We start from the raw sequence: 25,532 nt of genomic DNA on the forward strand, positions 1-25,532 counted from the left end.
AAAAAAGAAGTGTAAAAACATCAAACAAGTTAAGGTGAGAGGTTATGTGCTGGACAATTTTTTTGTGGCTATTTCTAGCTGCCCCCCTTGCTTCCAGTCTTTATGCTAAGCTAGACTATTTCCATGTTTAGCTATAAGTCATAGCCGGACTGTCCATTAAATATGAAGCTACAGCCCAGGAGACCGTCAGCTTACTTTAAATAATGAAAACAAGATGCAACGTGTTTATTAGTTAGCTTTAGAAGTGCTGATAGGCAGATGTGTTTATCTCCAATTAGAAGCTAGCAGTTTTCCTCTTCTGCCAATCTTTATGCTAAGCTAAGCTCATCCGCAGCTGGCTGTAGCTTTATTTAACTACAGTCAAAATAAATTCATAGTTTCGTCATAAATGTCAAACTATTTCTTTAACACCATACGGACATTCAGTTTGTGCTGTTTTCGTCCACTGTATTATCTGGCTATTTGTTATGTAAAACAGATCATTTAGTAGTGTGTGTGTGTTGTGGGTCTGTGTATCCTTTTGATCCTCTTAAGTTCAGAAAAGGTCAGAGGAACTTGGTTACTATTTAACAAAGACATGTCAATACAGCACATACCAAAAATATTCTCACTGACACTCTGACACAGGGCCAATCCTACTGTAATGTAGGTGCTCATATTTGATCTGCTTACAATGAACCACAACAATTGATTCCTTTATTGTGTTTTTCACTTGTTGTTAGTAAAATGTATATAACACAAAGGGAACATTTCTCCCCAGTCCATAAAATGTCTCCCACAGTCAGGAAGTTTCCTTTGGCCCGCTGCTAGCTGTTTGGTTTCCCACGTACAATGTGAGAGCCAGGGCCCATAGTCCCATCGGTTATGCTCAGATACTCAGCGAACCCAAATCACCTTTATGTTTCCTCTCACAGCCACTGTTCTGCAGAAGCCATAAATGTGTCAGTGTCATTTATCACATTGGTGTCAAGCCAGCAAGATGAATACAACTGGTAAATGGTCTGCATTTTTCAAAATACAAATAGTCATGGCACAAATGTAGGCTTCTAACCTACGAATCTTATAAAAAAAATAATATCTTTGTACTGCAAGAGAAAAACGGCATGGTTTTGGCCCCAAACTGCACAGGATTAGCATAAAGTGGGAATGTCTGTAAAGGGGAGATTTGTGGGCACCCAAATAACTAATTTTAATTCAGATATCTTAGGGTAAGAGGTCAAGGCACCCCTTTAAAAAATGGCCATGCCAGTTTTTCCCTAACAAAAACATAGCCTAAATTTGGAGCTTTATTTATCCCCCTTCCTAACAAGCTAGCATGACAAGGGTACCACTGGATTCCATAACACTATATCTTTGATTCGATACCAATATATTCCCTCTATCTTTAAAATGGAGCCCGCTGCCGACCCGAGAAAACATTCGGGGCTGGAGCCCCAGAAGCCATCCCCCCCGTTCCTGCATTTACCATAACACTGACGGAAACAGGAAGGCAGGTTTAGATACGTACTGTATCTTCAGTTTTCCCTAGGCATCATCATTACGTATCAGATATGACTTCATTATGATCTCTTGCCAAACCACAAATTACTGGTATACCTTTAGTCATCCACACTGGCTGCTCTCATTGGTTGCTGGCACTTTGGAAGAATGGAATCTATAAGCCATATTACATGGAGTAAAACATTCATCACATTGTGCTTTTGCTGAGTAGATACTTTGGACTGAATGCAACAATATGCAATCACAAATGCATGCTGGCCATCTTCTAAAGGTTTGATTCTGTTCCAGTGAGTTTAAGAGGTTTCTCTGTAAACTGACCAACAGAGGAGAATAGAAAGTGTACAGGGGAGGTTTAATGTCCTGTAATGCTTAAGTGATTCCTACAAAATTGACACAAGGGGATTTCCTGTTGAAGAGGTTTCCACATATCACTCAAACTGTGGTTTTAGTTTATTTTGGTGGTTATTACTACGCCTTATGTAGTATGTTATGAGCCTATATAACCTTTTCTATAATACCGCAATGATAGTAGGCTACAGTTTACCCAAGTCTTGGTAGAAATTTACAGATACACTGCTAACTCTTCTTTTTTCCTTTCACTGGTTTTATTGGGTGATCATCGCATAAGGATTCACCATTCAAATTCAAACATTAAATACTTATCTTTCTGACCTCCTCTGACTGACAGCTGCCACTCCCTTTCTGTATTAGAAAAGTAAGGCTGAGATTGCGTAACAAGGTTTGGCTCCAGACTCCATCGCCCCTGTGTGGTGTGTGTGTGTGTGTGTGTGTGTGTGTGTGTGCGTGCGTGCGTGCATACACGTGCGCACTACGCAGCGCGCCCAAATCGCGCTCAACGCAACACGACCGACTGGTGGGTGTGGGAAACTTCGGTCCATACAGGGTGGGGCGGGGTCGGCTGAGCTGCGAGGAAAGGGGTGTGTGTCAGCTTAAAGTACCGTGCAGGACATTCCGGGACAGGCATATAAGTATACTGATTCAAGAACGGAGCGAGTGAAGGAAAAAAAACTTTGCAAAAGTTTGACGCTGTGAGATAATTACTCAGGACGAAGCAGAGGATTCATCGCTGATCCAGAGACGAATCCACACAGATAAAGTAAGATTTTCAGTCACTGATCCTACTCCAAGTATTTTTTCTAATAATAAGAGAGTGTAAACGCGCATGACCTAACGGTTTTTTCTTTTAGACGAGAACGTCTCTTGTACGATAGAGGTTTATAGGATGATCCTCCAAAGAGAAGGAAGCTCGCATCCCATAAAGACAGAAAGAGACATTTAAGCACATTTCTACCATATCAAAAATATATAGCATTATAAAAGCTGGTCTTATTCCATTTATAAGGTATTTTCTTGCCTCCAAGAAATTGGCAGAGGTGAAAAGAGTACACAAACATTCTACTTAAGTAAAAGTAATGTTACTTTGTTGAACTTTTACTTAAGTACAAGTACAATTACTTGTATAAAAATCTACAAAAGTAAAAAGTAGCTCATTTAAAATGTACTCTAAGTAAAAGTTACTTAGTTACTTTTTTTAACAATATCTTATTTATACTTATTATAGGCCTGTTTGTTTGACAGATACTTGTTATATTAAAACGCAGTCTTTTGCGATTTGATAAGGGAACAAAGCCATACTGCTTTCGATTTTAGTTTGCTTGACAGATACTTTGCCAAAGCAATGGCGCAAAACAACGTTGGAGACCTTTTGTTAAAATTAGAAGTTTTGAGAATGTTTTCACTTCATTATTATTATTATTAGAGTTTTTCCTTGCACTTTTTTTTTTACTCAGTAACGGAGGTGATTGAAAATGTAACGGAGTACAATACTTTAAACAAAACATACTTAAGTAAAAGTAAAATTACAGATTTAAAAAACTACTTCAAAAAGTACAAGTACACAAATAAACTACTCAATTACAGTAACGTGAGTAATTGTAATTCGTTACTTTCCACCTCTGGAAATTGGTTTGCTGTTATACTTGCTTTAAAGGTCCAAAATGTAATATATTTACTGTAATAAATCCAAAATGACCCCAATGCGTCATCAGATATTAAGGAAACATGCTAAATTGAAATAGGCCTACTATCTATTCTGACAACAATGCTAATTGCCAGTATTTTCTCCTTTTGAGATTTCCTTCCGTAGCGCTATACAGCTGTAAGGTTAGTACAGTGATGGAAGCAGCAAACAAACCCCGGGTAAATATTGGAGATGTATTTGAAAGATGGAGACAGCTTAGAGCCCAAAAGGACGCCAAGTTGGCTAATTTCCTCCTGAGCAGGTAGCTAAGCATTAGCTTCAGACTAATTTATCACGGCTACAAGGGACGGGCATTTTATGTCATTTCAACATTTGTGTACTCACATTGAATTATATAGAGTACCCAAGGTGGTTACTCGCAAAAACAATTGAGACAGCCAGTAAAGTGATCCCGACTGGTCCTGGCTATCGCCGCCATGCTAACCCGCCAAACTGCTAACGTTACCGGAGGACCAGGCAAGCGGGCCACGGCTGTATACAACGTGTAGCCAGTTCAGCGGCCGTAGCCGTCAACGGTGAGTAATTTTAGGCCAAGAAAGGGGGGCTGAGATTGTTGCCGTAATTCTAAGCCAATAAAGTGTGTTCAGTCGGGTGGAGAGGACAGCAAGGTAACGTGTTATTTTTAAAGGTTCCTACCGTAATTCTAAGCCTAGGAGGTGTGTCTGTCCGGCGGGTGGAGAGGACGGCGAGGTTGTGGTGTTTTAGCAGTTCCTACCGTAATTCTAAGCCGAAAAAGTGTGTCTGTCAGTTGGGTACAGAGCTCCCCGTGAGCCCAGGCTTTTATGACGGTCAATATAACCAGCATCTAACGTTAGCTACTCCGCTGTGCTGTGGAGTGATATCTGGCTATGTGAGACAAGCGTCAAGCAACTTGTTGTGGATGCTCTGGTATCAGCCTGGCAACCAACGTGAACTTTGAGTCTCGGGGAGGAGGGGGCGGGGGAGATGACTCTCTTCAGTATTTTGAATTTGTACTGCAGTAACTATTTTAAACACTAGCTGTCAGTATTACATATTGCACCTTTAAAAAAGAAGAAGCCTTGTCCATTAAGGTATTTTCATGCCCTCAGCCTTGTTGGTTGGTGGTCCATCAGCTGCAGCTGGTTCCCTTTTCTTCTCTGAGACCTTGAAGGATGTGCAGTGCATGTGATGGTATTCCAGTCTTTTACTGTGCTGTGACATTTATTTATTTATTTAAAGTGCTCATATTATGCTCATTTTCAGGTTCATAATTGTATTCAGAGGTTATTTCAGAATAGGTTTACATGGTTTAATTTTCAAAAAACACCATATATTTGTTGTACTGCGCCTCTTTTTACCCTGTGTGTTGAGCTCTCTGTTTTAGCTACAGAGTGAGGCATCACACTTCTGTACCATCTTTGTTGGGAGTCGCACATGCGCAGTAGCTAGGTAAGGACTACTACCCAGTCAGAAGCACAGTATGAGGGCGTGCCATGCTCGCAGCTAGGCCAGCATTATAACGTGTGTTACAAAGTGACGCACGTCCGTCATGGAAGTAAAGGCTGGACTACAATAGAGCTCTTTGGAGCAGTTTGTGAACAGTGTTTTCTGTTGGAGATGGTAAGTGCCTTTGGGGTGGACTTTGGGCTTTTTCACTTTGTTAACCTATAACATGCAAGAAATAGATATATAACACAATAAAGGAAAGGGAAAAAGCCAAAAAGCATAATATGAGCACTTTAATCAATAATTAATTGTACATCATGGGACCAATATCACCAGACAAACAAGCCTAGCCATTTAAAGCTGCTGTTGTTTGGAAACAGTGACTTGAAGTTGAAGTGCTTATCTCAGAGGCCAGTGGGCATACCAGAGGTGCCAGCATGCCAACAAAAACCGACTGAAGAGAAGTGCAGAGGGAGAGGGCACAGTATAATGGAAAAAAGTGATACACATGGTAGGGAAAGGTTGTTTTCAAGCTTGGCTGGTGGCTGTATTATTAATCCATTTATGTGTTTGTGCATTAAAGTGTGAGGGATGAGCAAGGCTGCCAAAAAATAGGAATGGCTTTTCATGGTTTAAGGGGTTGAGTGGCTCTAATTGGGCAATTTTAGGCCACCTAAGGTGCAGTAGTGAGATAAATGTTCTTAATTAAAGACTGGGAAGACACAAAGAACTAACAAAACAGCTTTTGATCGGTTGCTACATTTGAAAAGAATTCATATTTGCAGTATTATTTGACCAATTATAATTGTATCTTGCTTTTTCTTAATCACAAATATTAAGTCACCCATTGTCTGTGAGTGAGCAAAAGGCATGGGAGCTCAATTTTACATGATGAACTTAAATCCATTGCTCACCAAACCAAAATGTGCTGAATCCTGTCATGCTTTCCTTTCATTTTAATTTACTGGTTCCTTTTTTTAGTCAAATTAAAGATGGAAGGAAGGCAGCACAGAATAGGTCAGTGACCGTGACTTTAGATTTGGGTGGAGATCATATTGAAGTACATACAGCTGACTTGATCCATTGTGTCTGTCACAATGACTATGAATGTTTTGTCAAATATTTAGAGGATTAGGAAACAGTTGAAGGGAGGAGAAACTCATCTGACCAGCAGATGAACTCAGGAAGTCAAGGGGTTCATAAATCAAAAGTGAGCATAGATCACATGCACGCATGCACATACGCACGCACACATACACACACATACACAAACACAAACACACACACAGGCATGCATATTGTATACTTACACATGGATATCCTCTGAGGCGCCCCTCCCGACCACCTCTTCCTCAGCTGTTTGCCCTTTGAACTGCAGCACATAACTTCGCTATCACTGCCTTTTTCCCAAAACCAGTGTGCTTAGCCTTTGCGTTTGATATGCCTGTCCCATGCAAATATTTAGCCATCAAATCAATAGAAAAGTAGCAGCACTGGATCAAAGACTCACTGCTCCTTATCTCGATGAATTAGGTACTATAACATTCCTCAGATGGCACCAGGTGGCACCCAAGTATCACCTGTCCAGCCTCAACTTTAAGCTTTACTTTGTAAAACAAAATGTTAAAGCATAACAAAGACAACATAATGACACACATTGAGATATGCACAACATCAGCAGAAAGCATTAGCTTCCCCAGCGCTTATACAATAGTTTTCCTTGCATTACCTTCAAAGTGAAGTAGCATAATATATGCTAACTACGTTACTTTTTAGGGTTACAGTTTACTTCAGAAAAATCATTGTACAGGACTGGAACTTAATAGAACGTCCACTGTGAGAGCCAATATGCTCCTATTTCAAGAGTTTAGCTAACGTTAGCGGCTCTCACCTGCTCTGTATTGGATTTGGGGTAGCCTCGCTTTGCCAGACCCTCCTCCAAAGCGAGCTGGAGGAGAGTCTGGCTACTCCATAGCATTCGGGGATGTGAGGAAAACATGCTCTGGTTTATTGGCATTTCTTTAAACCAATCTTTAATCTTACTGGTGCAATTATTTCTTGTTCCATATCCTTCCAAGACAACATTTATCTTAATTTACCCAGTAGCTGAGACTTCTCAATACAAATGCCCAGTTATACAGTTTAAAATTAGAGCATGCTCATCCCCCATCTGATTTTTTGGTATTGAAGAGCTGACCATTTTTATACCGGGTCGCTTACCTCGCTTGTTGTGCTAGCATGTGAGTAGCAACAGTAACTAAGGGGGGCAGGGCTTAGCAAAGGACATTTGTATAAATGAGAATAATCACCCTATAAACCGAACATCTCATACAGCATGTGTTTACTTAAACGATGCATTTCTCCTGACTATGAGCATTACTGCAGCTCATTACAGTTTCTGGGTGTTTTACAAGAGCTAACAAAACTCCAATGGTGCTGATAAAGATTTATTTTTGCGTGCAGCGCCACAGCCCTGTGTGGCTTTTTTGTTAGGATAGAGAAGTTGCAGATGGTGAGAAAAAAGCAGGGGAAGAAGGCAATGATGATCTCCCTCCCTCTTCCTTCATTCTAGTAAACACTTTTTGCTTTCACTCTCCTAATGTTGACATTTGGTGTAACCTATGTGAACCCGATTTTAAAATCTGCGGATGGGCAGGAAGGGCCGGCTTATCATTAATGTGACAAATGATGTAATTCTGCTGTGATTATTAGTGCACTGTATGAGGGTGGGAATGTGACAGTGTGATAAATGTTATTCACGAATGATTTACAGTACTGGACACATGTGCAGTGTATGTGCACACACAGAGACATACACAAAAACTACATTGTTATGCAACAGCTGGGGTGAGGCAGATGGAATCCAGCTGCTAGTAGGAGGCATGTTAGATTGCTCAGGGAGTGTAGCCGACAAGGACGAAAGGCTGAATACCACAGAATGCTTTGAGAAAACCTGTCGGCCGAGGAGAGTGCAGATATGTAATGGTGGAAGAAATGTAGCACATTGCCATGACCTCAACAGTCTGTCTAGTGTACTCACACTATTGTTGAACCGTCGGGCTTCTCACTTCTGCTAGTTGTTGCAGAAAGGTTTGGTTTTATTTGTCCCTCTCTGACATTTCTGTTGTTTGCGGCACTCACATCATTAAAAACAATCATTTAGAAATTCAACAGCACCATCTTTTTCAAGAAACAATGTACTCATGGCTCTGGATAAACAACAACACAGTCAGCAGTTTTCTTACAATGACTGTTTATTTTGTAGAGAGTAGTTCCAATAAAATCTGTTCACAGCAAGGTCTGGGGACCAGACAAATATTACAAAACCTGGTCAAATGAAATCCAAACTATTTGCATTGATAGAAACAGCTAAAGCAGTGGTTCAAAACCTTGGGGTCGAGACCCCCAAGTGGGACTCATAGTAAATCTGATTGTAACAAGATGATTAAAGAGATGATAAGAAAAACAAATCACCTAATCAGTATTTTCTTCTTTTTTCTTGACACAGTTAACTTCAGGAAAAGCAGGAGGACTCTGTAATGTTATCTGTGTACCAAACAAAGTAATGACTTAATATAATGATTTGTATCTGCAATTCTATTACTGAAATCAGTGTGAGAAAGTAAGGGGGGCAATAGGCAAAAATGCCCTAAGAAATCTCACAAATGGAATGGCCATAAAAAACGTGACTGGGGGGCAAAAATCGCCCCCAAGACTTCAGGGGGGAGAAATTATATTTACCAGTTTAGGCCAACATCTACATTAAGGCATTTTTCTAAAATGTCTCCTAGAATGCCAGGTGAGCGGTTAGCAGTAAGAGACACATCAGAGGTGGGGCGTTTTCCCGGAGCAGCCCCACCCACCAAGGTGGAGCTGACCATTCACAATGAGGAGGAGAAGAAACAGGAGGAGGGAGGCTGCCGTCGTTGGTTCAGAAAGATGTGTCCGTGCTGCTGTAAGCGCCAGAACAGCACCTCAAATGATGTTACAGATAAGGTGGAATATGTCAAACCCCCGGAGCCCGCAAAGCCAAAGCCTGAGAATGGAGAAGCAAAGGAAATAGAAGGTATTTTCACAGACTTTTGGTGTCAATTTTGGTATTACATTGTAACGACTAGCTTTAGTTAAACTTGACAATTCTTGCATGTTGCACATATCATGATGATCCCTACATATCCCTAGCAGCAGTGACACAGACACGTACTTAAATTTCATGTTAAACATTCCTCTCTCAGAAATAAAGTTGTCAGTGTGTTCTGTGGACCTGCTGAGCTCCAAGATGGGTCAGAACAGACAGGAGCACCACACCGACTTGTATCAGGGGGACGAGCTGATCATCCGCAGAGGTCAGACCTTCCAGATTGAGCTGGAGCTCAACAGGCCCTTCAATGCTGACAATGACAAGCTGCATCTGGACCTAAGAACAGGTAGGGAATGGCTGAATAGTGTCTGTGCGTGTGTCATCATACCTTCCAACAGAATCTATGATTTATATGATAAAGAAATATCATCAGTAGGATCATTGAACTGGAACACAGCATTAGTTTGACCCTCCCAGCGTGGTAAATGCCTACTTCTTTAAACTAAAACCCCAAGTTCGTAAAACAGACTCTCTGTTAGAAGTTTGAAGGCCCAATCCAAGATATTAAGATAAGAGGTGGTGTTGATGAAGGGGTACTTGAGTTCATCTGGCAGGGTTGTGGTTGTACGTCATACAATAAAAGCATTGGGAACCACTGCTCTAGAGTCACAGAAGACGTTATACAACACAGCTTTCACAAGTTGAGTACTATCCATGATGAATAAAGTGATCTTAATGTGTAAAAATGGTGGAATGCCCCTTATAACTAGTACTTTCTACAAGCCTATGTGAAACTTGAGGGGAATGAACGACTTAATCAAGGCAATGCATGGGAAATGTGGTCAAAATGCACATTTATTTCGAGTAGCAGTTTAATCATAACTACACCACATGTTTTGGATTCCACCCAACACCCCACAGTGTTTACAGCTCCCAGGCTGCAGGACACAGGACACCTCACTCTGGTATTTACAGGCCTCATACTACAACTGACCACCACACACTTGGGAATACATGGCCATTACATCACCATAGAGAGGTGATTTGCTGTCTCATAATTACATGGGAAGAGTGGAGGAGAAATAGAATCGACATACATAACTATCTGAGCCATCCACATTTGACAGGCTCCCATTACCTTCGCTGGGAAAAGGTTCTAAGTGCAGCACTAAAAGCAGTGCCTTGTATCATTGTAGCTTTCTAAGCCACCTAGTTGGTCAACTTGGATGCTGAAAAAAGATTTCAAGATAATTTTCAATAAAGGTGAGGCCGATCCAGCAGAAAAGAGATTTGGGTTACACTTTACTTGAAGGTATCTACATAAGAGTGACATGACACTGTCATGAACGTGTCATAAACATTATAAACAAGTCATAAACGTTTATGACATGACGCTTCTTTTAGTAAGTATCATTCAGTTTTTTTCATGACAAGTTAGGGTTCATGTGTCATGACTGTGTCATGGCAGTGTCATGTGTTCATGACAGTGTCATGTCACTCATATGTAGATACCTTCAAGTAAAGTGTTTTTTCAATTTGTTGTTCATTGATATCCATTTGAACATGTCCTCAGAGGTAAGAAAGAAAGTCCAGGCTGCTGTTGGGTGGAGAACAATGGTTTCTAGATAAACTCTATTATCACTTCAGCAAATGCAGCTGCAGGGTGCCACAAAGCAAATATCTTAGAGGAAAGCATCCAAAAAGTCTTAATCCGGCTAATTAATAAATTTGTTAGCCTTAAGCAAAAACATCAAGCCAAGTAAAAGGAAACATCCAAGCTAACAGATATCACAAAGTTTCTTGCATATGGGCAGTGTGGGAGCTTCTCCAGAGCTTGTTTACTCAAACAAGCTATGCACAGCCGGGCGAAGGGCTGTGACATATGTGGTTAACAGTTTGTTTTGTTTGTGTTATCCACTGTGGGAACAGCCTAACAATTACTATGATGTGAATAATCAAGGTTACTCCGATGAGTAAGGATGAAGTCCTTTCACTGCCTTTTCTGCAATCTGAATTTATTTAATCAAAATGATGAAGGATAACTGAAAATCAAAGGAATGGAAAATCACTTTGTCAAACTGCACAACTTGAATTTTCACTTGCACATATAAAGCAAAATGTTATTCAAAAATACGTTGAATGCACAAACACAACAAATGTACAAATGTATGTGCATAAACACACATATACATACACTTTCTTAAGAACATATTGTAGCAAACAAACTGTTACACTATTGGGTGTTTTTCATTTTGGTCATCCTTGGAGCATCCATTTGTGTTGTGTCCATTGTGTTGCATACAGTTAACCTGAATCTTGGCAGTTAGCTAAGCTTAGTTAGCTAAGCTTAGCACAAAGACAAAAGCAGTGGGAAACACCTAGTCTGGTTCTGCCCAGAAAAGTCACTAATCACATTAATTAGTGAGCTTTAGAGGTGCCAGTAGGCAATTTATTAAAAAAAATTGAACAGCTAGCTAGCTGTTTTTTCCCCCGGTTTACAGTCTTTGTGCTCAGTGAAACAACAGTGTCATGGCTTTAATTTCATATTTAACAAACAGATATGAGAGTGGTATCAACCTTCTTATTCAATTATCCATACGAAAATAAAAAAAGTATTCCCTTCAATGGGTAGACATTTGCACATAAATTCACAGACCATATTGTACAGTACCAACTGAAAGCATGAAATGCATTGTAATACATCAGGCTTTTGTTCATTAGGATTGTTTCCTTTATTTATTCTTTAATGTAGCATTCTGCTACAACATGACTCAAATATAACCTGTGTGCTGTAGGTCCCCTGCCCATGGTGTCCAAAGGCACCCACGTCATCGTCCCACTGGTGGATCACCTGGAGGATGAACGCTGGGAGGCCAAGATTGTAGAGAAGAATGTCAACAAGATCAAGCTGTCCGTCAACTCGCCAGCCAGTGCTGTGATTGGCCTGTATGGGGTCACGGTGACAACTAGCTCTTCAAAGGATGAGGCGGCAACTACTCACAACTCCAGCAAGAACATTGTCATGCTCTTCAACCCTTGGTGTGAAGGTAAGATTGGCAATGGGTGTGGATGGGGGCAGAGGGTTTACAAAGACGGAGGGTAGGAGTGTGGAAGGAAGGAAAGAAGACATAGTCATAGGTGAGAAGAGGAGAGAAATGTAAGAAGAAAAGACATACAGCGTTACATAACATTTCTGGAATGACTTATTATTTGCTTACTTCTAAGTAAAAAGTCAATATTCTTCTTGTCTGATACGGCCCAATTACTGTGGAAAGTGTTCCCAGAACATAGCTGCTGTATTACAAATAGCATCAGTATTCTGATAGCAAGTACTGGCACAAAGTAGATGTTTAATATGTGAGAGGAGACCTGATATAATGTAGCACATGGTGGAGAAAGGCCAACTTAATCCACAAGCGTGTTCCTGTCCATCAAAAAGCTGCAGCGTGACCCTGTGTGTAACTCTGAGAGTTATATAACTCCACTGGCTAAGATTCAAGACACACTTAGTTATACCACTTAAGCACCAGGAGAAGGCAGAGGAACATGATTCTTTTCGCAGATGATCTGTCTCATGTACAACTGTCAGGATATAGTGACATTTCCCGCAAATATGACAAAAACTTATTTTTATAAAAGTTACTAACTGCAGCTTTAATATGGCTAACATATTAGCAAACTGATGCCTATTTACACACCCAGCAAAGCAACATTAGCATTTGGGGGAAGTGTTTCTGGTGACCTATTGAATGTCATATTCACTTTCCTTTTAGCACTGGGGCCTGTTTCACAAATATAGACTTTGGCATAGTTAGAACTTATAGTCAGACTTCAGATACATGTCTAAATTCATCTGTTGCACAGAGTTTCTAGTTGTACTATAAGTAGGTCAAATTTGCCAGGTTTGTTTTGCCATTATGTTTGTATAAAAAAAAAAAAGGCAGTCCCATTTTTTTAATTTTTATTAAGCATACTTATTATTCTCTTCTTCACTTAATAAAGCCTTAGGAAATGAGGTCCATTGTTTATTCTGCTGGGATCAGTTTCCTGAGCACTACAAATTTATCCACACAGGATATTTGACAAAAAGAAATGTATTTGCAACACAGCAAAATAAAAAAACTGTGGATCTGGATTTGATAAAAAAAATACTGTCTGTTTTTCATTATGGCGTGGCTGCTTTTGGCAGCAAGCCCAATCTACTCTTCCCTCTTTCAATCTTTTCTTCCCGAGACCAATCTCTCCCTCACGCTCATAAAATTCAAAATCCTACAATTACTGTATAAAAACGCCATGGGGCGAGCTCACAGTAATCCTGCAGCTGGTGACAACCTGTCCTCTCCCTCGCTTTTACTGCCACCATGTGTATTTCCTGCCTTTATATGCCTCTTCCACCCAGTTGTGCTTCCAACTTCATATCTGTTGACCTGATCCTCACTCTTATTGCTCCACTGCTCTGTTTTCTGGCCTCCTGCTCCTTCATATCCCCCTGTGTGTGTGTGTGTGTGTGTGTGTGTGTGTGTGTGTGTGTGTGTGTGTGTGTGTGTGTGTGTGTGTGCGCGTCTGTTTGTCCGTTTTCCCTACACACAGAAATATTCAGTAAGAAGAAGTGAAACCCATAATTATCACAGCTGCCAGATGCTTTCAGCCTCAGACTTTCTCTTGTAAAATCTCAAGACACTCTGTTACGCTCCACTCTCCCTCACTCCCTCCCCCCTTTCTCTCCCAAGCATATCTTCCCCTCTTTCTCTCATTCGTCCCTCATGACTTTGTGAAACCTCTTCCTCCCAGTAGATTTTTTCTCATGTACATCTTGAATACTCTGATACTTTTACTGTTTTCGCTCTCTCTCTCCTTCTTTTTGTCACATTCCTTTACCCCACCCAATAGCGAGAGATAAAAGCTATGGAAAAACAAAGACACTTATTTGTGATGTTGATGTTAGGGGTGCACACCCAAGTCTGCAGGGCTGATGTCACTCAGAACAGACTGTCTCCCATAAATGAATGTGGGCCCCACTGCAAAGTCTATGGAGTCATTGTGTTTCCTAACTACTTCCTGGCTTTGGGGATTCTTTCACATTCTTAAGGGGTTTAGTCATTGAAGAGGTGATTAAAGCATGGATTCGTAACGTTCACAAACAGAGAGGATGCCGAATTCTTGATTAGAATCTATATCATTAAAACAAGTGTTTCCTTGTATTTCCTGTCAAGGCTAGTTTAATAGGATCAACTGTAGTTGTATGTAAAAGTAATGAAAACTTATTACACAGAATGTAAAACTGTTCCCTCAATGCTATATTGTCAGTATTATATAACGCCAGATTACTGTGATATAATGGTGTCATGTCTTTTCAGAGGATGTGGTGTTCCTGGATGACGAGGAGGAGAGGAAGGAGTACGTTCTGAATGACATCGGGAGGATTTATTATGGCACAGAGAAACAAATAGGTGCCCGCACATGGAACTTTGGGCAGGTACGGACTGGACAGTGCTGAACACTTATGGTTTTGAATGATCATTACATCACTGTCTGTGGCACTCGGCCCATTTGTCCCCTTTTAAGGATGTAAATCTTTAAAACAGTGTCACAACTATATAGTTTTATTCTTAAAAAATACTAAGTCATTTTCTAAAACAGCTGGGCACTGTTGTTTTTATTAAATGTTTCTCAAACAGGAGTAAACAGTGTCTGTTTGTTGGGGACTATTTTCAGCTGCAGAATAACACACATTTGGTATATGGTTATAAATAAAAGTTGGAATTTGGGATTGAAACATTAAACATTTATGAGTTTTTAATAGTTTTTGGACATCAATTGACTTCCATCCAGCATGCTCCACAGGCAAAGGTTTAGCTCTAAAACCACCATGGATTGATTTTCTATGACACAGGGGAATACGATGTACATCAGACCTTAGCTACACAGGCAATACTTGTCAGCAGGATCAATTCATTGTTGGCTTCTCCTAGGGTTTGTTAACAATAACAAAAGCATAGAATATAAACCTAGTATCCTGTAATTGTGAATCTTATTGTCCTACCTTGCTGAAAACAAACGAGACAGCGGCCAACTATAGACGACCCAAAACATCTATATTACTAAAGTAAAATTGTTAGGTCCAGGCGTCTCAAAATGAAGACATCTTTTGCAAACATCACGTTCCTGTTGTAAGATGTGTATTGGCACCAGTCCATTCTCATGTCAAGTCTTTTTCTTTGGCTTTGCAAATGAAAAGTTGCACAAGGCAGCTTTCAGTTAGGTTTCAGTAGCCTTATCAGTCTTCCACCAGATGCCATTGTCAATTTTATCTCCATTGTGCTGAAAGAACAGCACCATGTTCCAGTTCTGTGCCAGAACACAGTCCACAAATGCAAAATACTGTGAAGCAGTTGGGCCTAGCACTTTCATGCTCGGGCTCTAATAATTACTTTATTTATATAGCGTCTTTCATGAAACCCAAGGACACTTTACATAATTACTGTGGCTAAGCTAAAGGAGGTTGTAGGCTGTGGTAAACAGGTGGTGTTTAGGAGTTTTTTTTAAAAATGTCCAGGGATATAGCATTTCGGATATCTGCACGGAGGGTGTTCCAGAGGGATGGGACTGCAACACTAAAGGCTCTGTGTCCAAAGGTACAGAGTCTGGTGTGGGGAATGGAGAGCAGGCCAGGGTCTGAGGACCGCAGGTTTCGGGGTGGGGTATATGGATGGAGGAGGTCGGAGAGGTACTGTGGGGCCAGGGCATGGAGGGATTTGTAGGTGAGAAGGAGGATTTTATATTTGATGCAGGACTTAATTGGGAGCCAGTGAAGGTGGATGAGGGTTGGGGTGATGTGCTGCCAGGTCTTGGGTGAGGACCCTGGCGTTTGAATGAACTACCTTTCTTTGCTGAGGATCTGCATTTTTTTTTTCTGGCTGTAGTTTCATGAGGGAATCCTGGAGGCATGTCTGTTTATCCTGGAGAAGAGTGACATGCCGCCATCTGGTCGAGGGGATCCTGTCAATGTGGTTAGAGTCATATCTGCCATGGTAAGTTCAGATTTATATTAACATCCTACTATCTCCGGATATTAGAAATACTTAGGACATGAGTCCAAGTCCCCCAATGCTTATATTTGATTTTATTCAGTTAACTTTTCAATTTATTTCTGTGAATGTTGTTTATCAACATGATATGCTGTTTTAAAGCCATCTCCACCACACTGCCAGGAATAAAATTGTGGCGGTTAAATATACTGTATAGGACATACACGTAGTCAAATTTAAATATATTAATTATATACGTTCTGCCAAAAGCTTATGAAATACCCTCCATGTGTTTAAAACATAAATTGTAGTTGTATTTTCAGGAACAATGCAGAGCACATGACCCCAGTGTCTCCATTAGTAGCTATGGCCCTAATCATGTTCTGCTTGGAAAATTATCATTTTAATTAGTGAATGAGAGCAGTCATTTGTAATTGACTGTGTCACCATCCTCTCTTCAGATAAACGCTCAGGATGACTTTGGGGTTCTGGTGGGGAACTGGTCTGGGGATTACTCTGATGGAGTCTCTCCGTCAGCGTGGAGCAGCAGCGTGGAGATCCTGAGGAAGTACCTCTCCTCCAACGGAACGCCTGTGTCATATGGACAGTGTTGGGTGTTCTCTGGGATCACTACAACAGGTGAGCAACACTAAAACAGAGAGAGCATGTGACGGTGTGTGTGAGAGGAATATGTGTTTATGTGGAGACAGGTTGGAGCTCAGAGGATGGAAAGCTATTATGGTATAGGCGTGTGAAGAGACTGCTTTGAATATGTGTGTGTGTGTGTGTGTGTGTGCGCTGTGCATGTGTATGTGCACGCTCTGCGTGTGTATGTGCATGTGCGAATGCCACAAAGTTCCCAGTGTTCATGTAAATTGGATTTACAGTCAAAAGATCATGGTCAGGGCTTCCTGTCTATCAGGCCCTTTTCATTAGCCTTTACTGCTCTGTATCAGAATACTTCATTCATTGTGCATGCATGCAGGGTGGTAGCTAGCTGACCTTAGCACCTGATAGCAAGCCGTAGCTCATATACACCCTAAATACCTGGCATTGGCATTCCTGTCATACCTCCTACTTTTGTTGCCGATAGAGCCACATGTGTTGCTTTCAGTCAGCCGGGATAATAAAGTTCCATGCAACCATGCAAATGCCATCACACTGTAGTAGAAATGTCTTAAGTCATTATGCTCAAGTCTTAGCATCTGGGAACATAATTAATTTATCAAATTACCTCATAAATTGAGTTTTAATGAATCTCTCTGTCTGTCTTTGTTGCCAGTGCTGCGGTGTCTTGGCATACCTGCCCGCAGTGTGACCAATTTCCAGTCAGCTCATGATACTGATGTATCCCTCACCACAGATGTGTATTTCGATGAGAACATGAAGCTGATCGACTACCTCAATAGTGACTCTGTGTGGTAAGATGTGTAACTTTACATGGCCAGGACACCATGCAAGGAAAATTGCCTGCTGCTAAATCCATACCTTAGGAATGCGCCATATATTTAGATCTGCTCCGAAAGCAGTCCCTGTAACTTGACACCTCAGAGACATCATGCCTGTTTAATTATTTGCAACTCCTCTCAGACTGCGGAGGCTAATTTGGTATCTATCTACTCTGTGGTAGTATTGTGTCCCTAAAATGTCCCTAGAATGGTGGGTGCCATTTCTTGATCATCCCTAGCAAAACTACACCAGGTACTTGTTGCAATGTAGCAAAATGTAGCAAGGTTAGCCATCTTCATTTGCATCAATAATTCATGTAACATTTAGGATCCATAAGTGCTAATTCCTGATTATCCACAACATTGTATTGATACTTGCTCCACAAACGTTGGATGCCACTTTTGTCTGACCTGCATGCATTTTCATAAAACCATAGTAACACAAATCTGAAACTACGATGCCTCTAAAAAGTTTGAATGAAGAATATGCTATGTAATCTTTACGGAATAGTTCAACATTTTTGGGAAATATTCATAATTTTTTACTTACTGAGAGGTAGATGAGAAGATTGATACCACTCTTGTACTTGTCTGTTAGATATGAAGCTAAGCCTGGAAACAGTTAGCTTACCTTAGTTTAGCTAGCCTGGCTTTGTCCAAAAGTAACAAAATCCAACCACCAGCACCTCTAAAGCTCACTTTATATCTCGTACAAAAGCTGAAGTGTAGAAACGTGGACAGAGCCAAGGTAGCTGTTTCCCCCCTATTTCCATCTGCCGTTATGCTAAGCTAAGCTATCTAACTCTGTCTAATGTCTAATATTACTTTAAATAGGCCCTTAATATAACATAATCCCATGTAGGAACTTTCACGTGTGGAATGACTGCTGGATGGCGAGACCAGACCTGCCCCCTGGTCTTGGAGGCTGGCAGGCTGTTGACTCTACTCCCCAGGAAACGAGCCAGGGCACCTTCCGCTGCGGCCCGGCCTCTGTCAACGCCATCCGCTCTGGCCAGGTCTACCTCAAACACGACACGCCATTTGTCTTCGCTGAGGTAAGTGCCAGAAATTGGCAGGTGCACGTTGTTCTTTAGTTCTCTTGAGGTTCATTTTGATGCATTACAAAAGTGAGAGCAAGCTTGTCAAACTAAATTGCAGGCATAGAGGGTTTAAAAAGGTGGTCTTTGGAGCTGGAATAACTATAATCAGGCATGAAGTGTGAAACCTTTAGATTTAATAGATATCATTTTGTGCTTCTCTAGCAGCATGCATTCTTTTCAAATAGGGACTACTTTCTTGGATCCCTGTCTCTTGCTAGATCAAGAACAGAACGCACTTGTGTTATTCAACGCGGAATAACAAAGGCAGAATGTCTACCCTGTCCACTTGTACGAATCAAAGATTAAACATAAATAAGACTGATGCACACCTTGGTTCAACTTCATTATCAGTATGAAAGGAAAACTTCTCATGTACTTGTTGGTATTTTTCTATCAGGTCAACAGTGATAAGATCTACTGGCAGAGGAAACTGGACGGTACTTTCTGCCAGATCCAAAGTGAGAAGAAAGCTGTCGGCCACTGTATCAGTACTAAAGCAGTGGGCTCTGACGAGCGGGCAGACATCACACACCTGTACAAACACCAAGAAGGTACTGGCAAGCATATTATACTTTGCTTATTGCATTTCTACCCCAGATTAATGTTCCAGAATCAGACAGAATTATTTCGAAACTACCCGGAGAAATCTTAAAAGGTAATGATTTAATACTTTCTCGCTGCATAGATCATTTCACTGTAGCTTCCCCTCATCTGACCCCTCAACTGTTTGCCTGCTCTTTACAATATTAAAATACGTGTCTCTGTTTGCTTAGTTTGAAGGACCCATGCCATATCTCTTGTATCTGTCAATACATCCTAAAACATCAGACAGGATGAGGTGCACTTACATTCTCCTGCATCTGTATCAGGTTCGGAAGAGGAACGCATCGCTGTGGAGACTGCCAGTCGCTATGGCAGCAAGCCAGATGTCTACTCCTCGGCCATGGCAGAGGATGTGTGCGTGGAGGTAAAGATGGAGGGCGAGGGGCCCATGATGGGTGCTGACGCCCAGCTGAGTATCCTGGTGAAGAACCTGAGCTCACAGCCTCGTAGGACCACTCTGCACAGTCAGGTGGCTGTCATGTACTACACGGGTGTGCTGAAGGGAACTATTAAGAAGGAGCAGATGCATGTGGAGCTTTTGCCCAATGAAGGTAGGCTTTCCACTAAGCTTTAAAGCTGCTATAATCAATATTTTTAAATCAATCAGACTTTATTTATGTAGCACTTTTCATACAAAGTACATGTAAATGTAGCATAAAAGTGCTTCATACAAACCCCACCACACACCACACACACACACACACACACACACACACACACACATTACACACACAATTTAATTCATTAAAAACAGGAACCGAGCTGAACCCAGCTGAGAAAACGCCAGAGGCATGACACTTCAAAACCAAAAGATACTTAAATATATAAATAAATAAAAGCTCTAAACAGTGGCTAATAAGTACATAAACTGTAGATTGTTAAAAACAATCCATAAAATACAGATACATAAATAAGTAGAATAAAAACAACTAACTAACTAAAACAAACTACATATAAATAAATAAATAAATAGACCATAAAAGACCACTGCCAGAAAACCTGAGGGTCCAAGAGGGTTCATAAGATAAACTAACAATGACTTAAATGGCCACATGTATGTAAAAGAGGTCGCTCCCGGTGACAAACTTACAATTATCATTCAACTTTGCAGGTTCCCTCAGCTCTACAGAAGCATCTTTCAAGTCATTGTTTTGGTTTAAAGGCCTGCAACTTTACTGTTTTAATTCACTCTCACTGCTCTCATCAGCAGCAGGCTGATATTTTGTAGCAAAAAAGCTTTAAAAAAATACTGTACAATATCAGTCAATAATCAAACAGCAGACAGACAAAGTTAACAACTAGCTCGTTATTATTCCATAGGAGTGGGTGGAGACCAAACCAGAGCTAAAAGGAGAGTGATTAATGCTAATGCTATTCCGTATCTATTAAGCAACTGTTTGCTAACTTTGTCATAGAAACGCGAAAGGCGATAGTAGCTCAGTGTGGTGTTTACTGCTTGTTTCTGTTGCCCCCAAGTGGCCTAAAAATGTGTTAATTCAGGGTTAAAACAAGCTTATGTATCTTGTTGAACAGCAACTACTGTGGCCACAACTGGGTGTTACATATCAGTGTCTATCTAAAGTTTGCTCACAGTAGCCACCATGAGCTAAACATCATACAAGACCCAAAACGGCTGCAGCAGCAAAACCCCTGACAATATTGAATTTGGGTATGTTTTATTGCCCATGACTTTTCATTTGTAAGGTGAAGAATGTGTTGTCTCTTGTTTCAGAAGTGAATACAGTAGTCTTGCTTTAATGCAATTGAATGCACTGGAACAGCTAGGGGAGCTTTGCTAATAAGCAACTGTGGATTTAACAAAGAAGTTATGTTAATTAGTGAGCTTTGAAAGTGTCAGTAGGGGGATTTTATTACCTTTGGAGAGAGCCAAGCTTGCTGTTTCCCCCTGTTTCCAGTCTTTATGCGAAGCTAATAAGCTAATAATACAAAAGACAGTAAAACTTGCATAGTGAAAATGGTGAATGCTGAGCCCAGACCCTTTTCTGTACCTCTGCACCACACAGAAAAGACCATTGAGTGGGTGCTGCCCTACCAACAGTACCAAAACCAGCTGGTGGATCAGGCAGCTCTGATGCTGACCCTGTCTGGAAGAGTCAGTGAGACCCAGCAAGTATTAGCCAACCAGACCTCCTTCAGGCTCCGCACACCTGACCTCAACATCACGGTAGGTTTTTGATTTTCTGTAGACTTTTAGGATTCCTTTTAGTATAGAACATTATTCACTCTGGAGCAAAGGAAAATTATAGGTAAATGTTTTGTTCACGCCTCCTGACTCATTTTGAATTACCCTCTGGCAGCCTTTGGGAGATGCTTTTGTTGGTAAGGAGATGGCAGCCAAGATTACCTTCACCAACCCCCTGCCACGTATGCTAAAGGGAGTGGTGTTCAGAGTGGAAGGCCTGGGTCTGCAGAAGGGCCATGAAGTGGTTGTTGGGTAAGAACATTGAATATCTCCTTATCTTTTGACTCCTTATCTCTTTCACCCACACATTACCCCAACAATTTCTTCTCTATACTAATACTCCACTACTCCTTTTTCCCTGTCAGTGATGTAGGCGGCCACTCTACAGTGACACTGACAGAGCACTTCATCCCCACCCAGCCCGGACCCAGAAAGCTGGTGGCGTCTCTTGACTGTAAACAGCTCACGCAAGTGCACGGAGTGGCTGATATTGTCGTTCTTGAGCAATGAGGGGCAACATCACTTCCTGTCCTATTACTTTTTACTCATAAAGTATGAACTGAGAGCCTTTAACTATATGAAAAGTGTGTTACCTTCCTGTATCTTGAACTATCTTGTTTATTTTGTACTACTGCAAAAATGCTTTGATATTTTTAAAACTATGAATAGACAATTAGCAACTGTAGCATTATCAGTATTACTTTTTTTAACTTAAAATAATATAAATTCACACTTCTGCCTTGCTCTTAGATGTCTAAACTGTGGTGATGTATGCAGCAGGGTTTAAATACATTAACAGCAAATACAGTACTGTAATTAACAAGCATACGTATATTGAAGTTACAAAACTGTCAAAGACTGTTCTAACACTAGTGCGTTTTAAGACACTGACCAAAGCATGTGGAGGTACAGAATGTCAGGTCATGGTTATTGCGTGATAATGTAAATATTGTGTGTGTATTATTGCTATAGCTTGTCATAGGATGAAAAGTATGTGAAAAGTGTTGTCAGACAAAATGAACCTCACATGGCTTACATGAAGGAAGGGTACTGTGAGATGTTTTTTAAAGGGAATGATGTTGAAATTGGCCTTGACATTTTGCAAAGGGCAAATTATTATAATTCCCCATGTTTTTTGGTCACATTTGACTTAAAAATGTGTAATTATTGTTGAAAAGATGAAGTAATTTATTCCGTACCAATTAATGATGTAGATTTCCAAAAAGTAAAATCTACAAGGACATTGCTAAAAGGTTATTTTAATCACTAGATAAAATGCAAATAATGCTTCCTTGATTTTGAAAACCAACAAGTTACCACTCATAAAACTCTTCATTTTCAGGATGCAAAGCTAAAGTTTCCTTAGAAAGAATTCTACCAGATGTTGTTCTGTGTGTGATTATCCATCATGTTTGTGTATAATAACACTGTAGTCAGTTTTACAGTATATTGCAACTTGCCTTAATTCACCTTAGCTTTACCTGGTTCCCGTCATTTTAATGTGAGCACTCAAAGTACAATGTGAAGGAAAGTTTTTTTATTAACATAACAATATTTATCTACCATATCTACCTGTGGAATTGCATGTTGTGATGATAATAAACCTTACACTGAAATAATGGCTTGACTCCTATCTCCGTATATCATTAGACAAGTCTTTACTGGATCAGTCTGGATCAAGTACAAGTACATTTCCAGGATAACTGCTTGACGTCCCTCACCTTCTGTGTGTGTTGCCGTTCTCAAACTTGGGAAACGACAACAAACTTCGAGTTAGCAAGCCACATGCTGAAAATGGCAAGTTTTGAAGAAAATGTTGATCGTGCAACAAGGCAGGCCTGCATGGTTCTTTCGGGGAATGATTGTAAAGATTTATCAAAGAACATGTCTACAGCATTTACTATCTAACTGGGATGTTTTGGGATCTGGATGAAGTACACACGGCAATACACTTTAACCATCACTGTTTCATTACTGCAATCAACCATTTTTCATTTGGGAAAAAAGTGTGTTGCATGAGGGATGATTTGCTGTATAGTGACTCGTTTCAACTGTAACATGAGACAGGGGACGCACCTTTGCTGCCTTTCATCATTCAAGATATGTTGCACAATGCAGTGATGTAGTCTCTCTTTTGACTGACTAGCTGCAGTCTTAAGACATGCTTGGGAAGACGGGCAGTGGTGGAGTCTAACAAAGTTATATTTACTCAAGTATTTTGGTACAATTTGGGGGTGCATGGACTTAATGCTACTTTATACTTCTGATCCACTGCATTTTACAGGGAAATACTGACTTTTTACTCCAATGCATTTATTTAACAGCTATTTACCAGCTACTTTTCACATTTAAACCGTACATACAAAACATGAATACTTCGATAATAAAATGTATATAAGACAGAGCCATTCTGCTGCCTAATGAGTACATTTACTTGTAATGCTTTAAGTTAATTTTGTTGAAAACACTTCTGTACTGTTGCTTTTTGCTTATTTATGTACTTGGAGTAGTTGGTATTTTTATATTCTAGTATTTTTAATTTTGCTTAAATACAGTGCAAACCTCTTGTAGTCATCATGTCTGTCCGGGTCAAATTGATCACTATTAAGTGGATAATTATTATAACCAAATTGTTTTTCTGTATTTCTTATGCAGCGCACCATCTAACTAACATTTGCATATGTATTACATAATTATAAAGTAATGAAACGGACAGCTTCCGATTTACTGAATTGTATTGACTGTTTTGACAGTACAGCTGTTTCAAGTGCTGTTGAAATGACCAAATCAAATTACTGTACTGTTTATAAAATGTAGCTTACTGTTGTTCAAATTATAGCCTAAAACAGTATTGGGCTGTTAACATTACAATGTATTTCTGAAATTTTTAACAGGACTGAAAATAAACTGTTGGCTATCAATGCCAAACTGGTAGCAGAGTTTGAAAACATATTCATAAAATATTCTGATCTTAGTCACAAATAAAAACGTAGTGAAGTGAGACAATTATATATAATAGAATTAACATAAACCATAGTTAAAAATGTTTTTTTCAAAAAATGGTTTTCCAAACTGTAAGTGAACTACTTGCTTACTAGAAGCAAATTATTTAAACAGCATTGGAAAGGATTGTATCCCAAGCTTTTTGATCCATATAAGCGGTTGATCACTGTAACTGTGATCATTACAAGAGGTTTCCACTGTTGAATATTTCTTCAACCACTGATAGGGTGATGATAGAGTATAACAAAATAAACTGGAACATGATATCCTGTAAAGTGCTCATATTATACTCATTTTCACCATATATTTATTGTACTGCTCATTGCTGCAGCTCCTCATTTCACCCTGTGTGTTGAGCTCTCTGTTTTAGCTACAGAGTGAGGCATCTCACTTCTGTACCATCTTTGTTGGGAGTCGAACATGCGCAGTAAGTACTGCTAGCTTGTCAGTTGCAGAGCACGAGGGAGTGCCATGCTAGCAGCTAGGCGAGCATTATAACGTGTGTTACAAAGTGACGAGCGTTCGTCACGGAAGTAAAGACTGGACTACAGTAGAGCTGTTTGGAGCAGTTTGTGAACAGTGTTTTCTGTTGGAGATGGTAAGTCCCTTTGGGGTTAACTTTGGGCTTTTTCACTTTGTAAACCTATAATGTGCACAAAAAAGATATATCACAATAAAGGAAAGGGAAAAAGCCAAAAAGCATAATATGAGCACTTTAAGCACAGGCAGCAGTGGCAGAATGTAATCAAAGGTTCTTTATTTGAGTATTTTCTTTTATGATACGTCTCAATTTTTCAGAGAGAAATATTGGTGCCTATCTCTTACTCCACTACGTTTATCGATGGCTACAGTTTACGTACTAACTAAACTAACATTATGTAAAATAGTAAAATTAGCTCCACCTCGACCAGTTGCAACAATAAAAAAGCTGTTTAAACATAATCAGTAGTAATAATTCAGTTATATCATCAATATAACAATGGTAGGGGCAATTCGGCCTTCATAACTAGAACTTTTTATTGTATATTTTACTAGCAATAGTTGTGTGCTTTTACATATACAATATTTTTAATGCAGGCCTTAACACTATCCATTTC

At 40.1% G+C, this 25,532-nt stretch overlaps 1 protein-coding gene across 1 annotated transcript; it reads left to right on the forward strand.

Moving 5' to 3' along the window:
* The first annotated feature begins 2,373 nt into the window (after positions 1–2,373).
* tgm1l1 (transglutaminase 1 like 1) lies at positions 2,374–23,053 on the forward strand. The gene is made up of 14 exons (XM_031310570.2): positions 2,374–2,617; positions 8,761–9,035; positions 9,205–9,396; positions 11,846–12,097; positions 14,408–14,526; positions 15,974–16,081; positions 16,540–16,717; positions 17,361–17,499; positions 18,389–18,581; positions 19,024–19,177; positions 19,496–19,780; positions 21,254–21,414; positions 21,548–21,684; positions 21,798–23,053. Exons 2-14 carry the CDS (start codon positions 8,762–8,764, stop codon positions 21,940–21,942), a joined length of 2,337 nt encoding a protein of 778 aa, XP_031166430.1. The 5' UTR covers positions 2,374–2,617; position 8,761; the 3' UTR covers positions 21,943–23,053.
* Positions 23,054–25,532: the final 2,479 nt, after the last annotated feature.

This window comes from Sander lucioperca, chromosome 9 (genome assembly GCF_008315115.2).
Source record: "Sander lucioperca isolate FBNREF2018 chromosome 9, SLUC_FBN_1.2, whole genome shotgun sequence".
Taxonomy (NCBI): Eukaryota; Metazoa; Chordata; class Actinopteri; order Perciformes; family Percidae; genus Sander; species Sander lucioperca.

Excerpts from the sequence above, each read along its gene's own strand:
- tgm1l1 (XM_031310570.2), top strand. The coding sequence starts at position 8,762 with ATGCCAGGTGAGCGGTTAGCAGTAAGAGACACATCAGAGGTGGGGCGT. Across the intron at positions 9,397-11,845 it reads GCATCTGGACCTAAGAACAG|GTCCCCTGCCCATGGTGTCC; the intron begins GTAGGGAATGGC and ends TGTGTGCTGTAG. Across the intron at positions 17,500-18,388 it reads CTCAATAGTGACTCTGTGTG|GAACTTTCACGTGTGGAATG; the intron begins GTAAGATGTGTA and ends AATCCCATGTAG.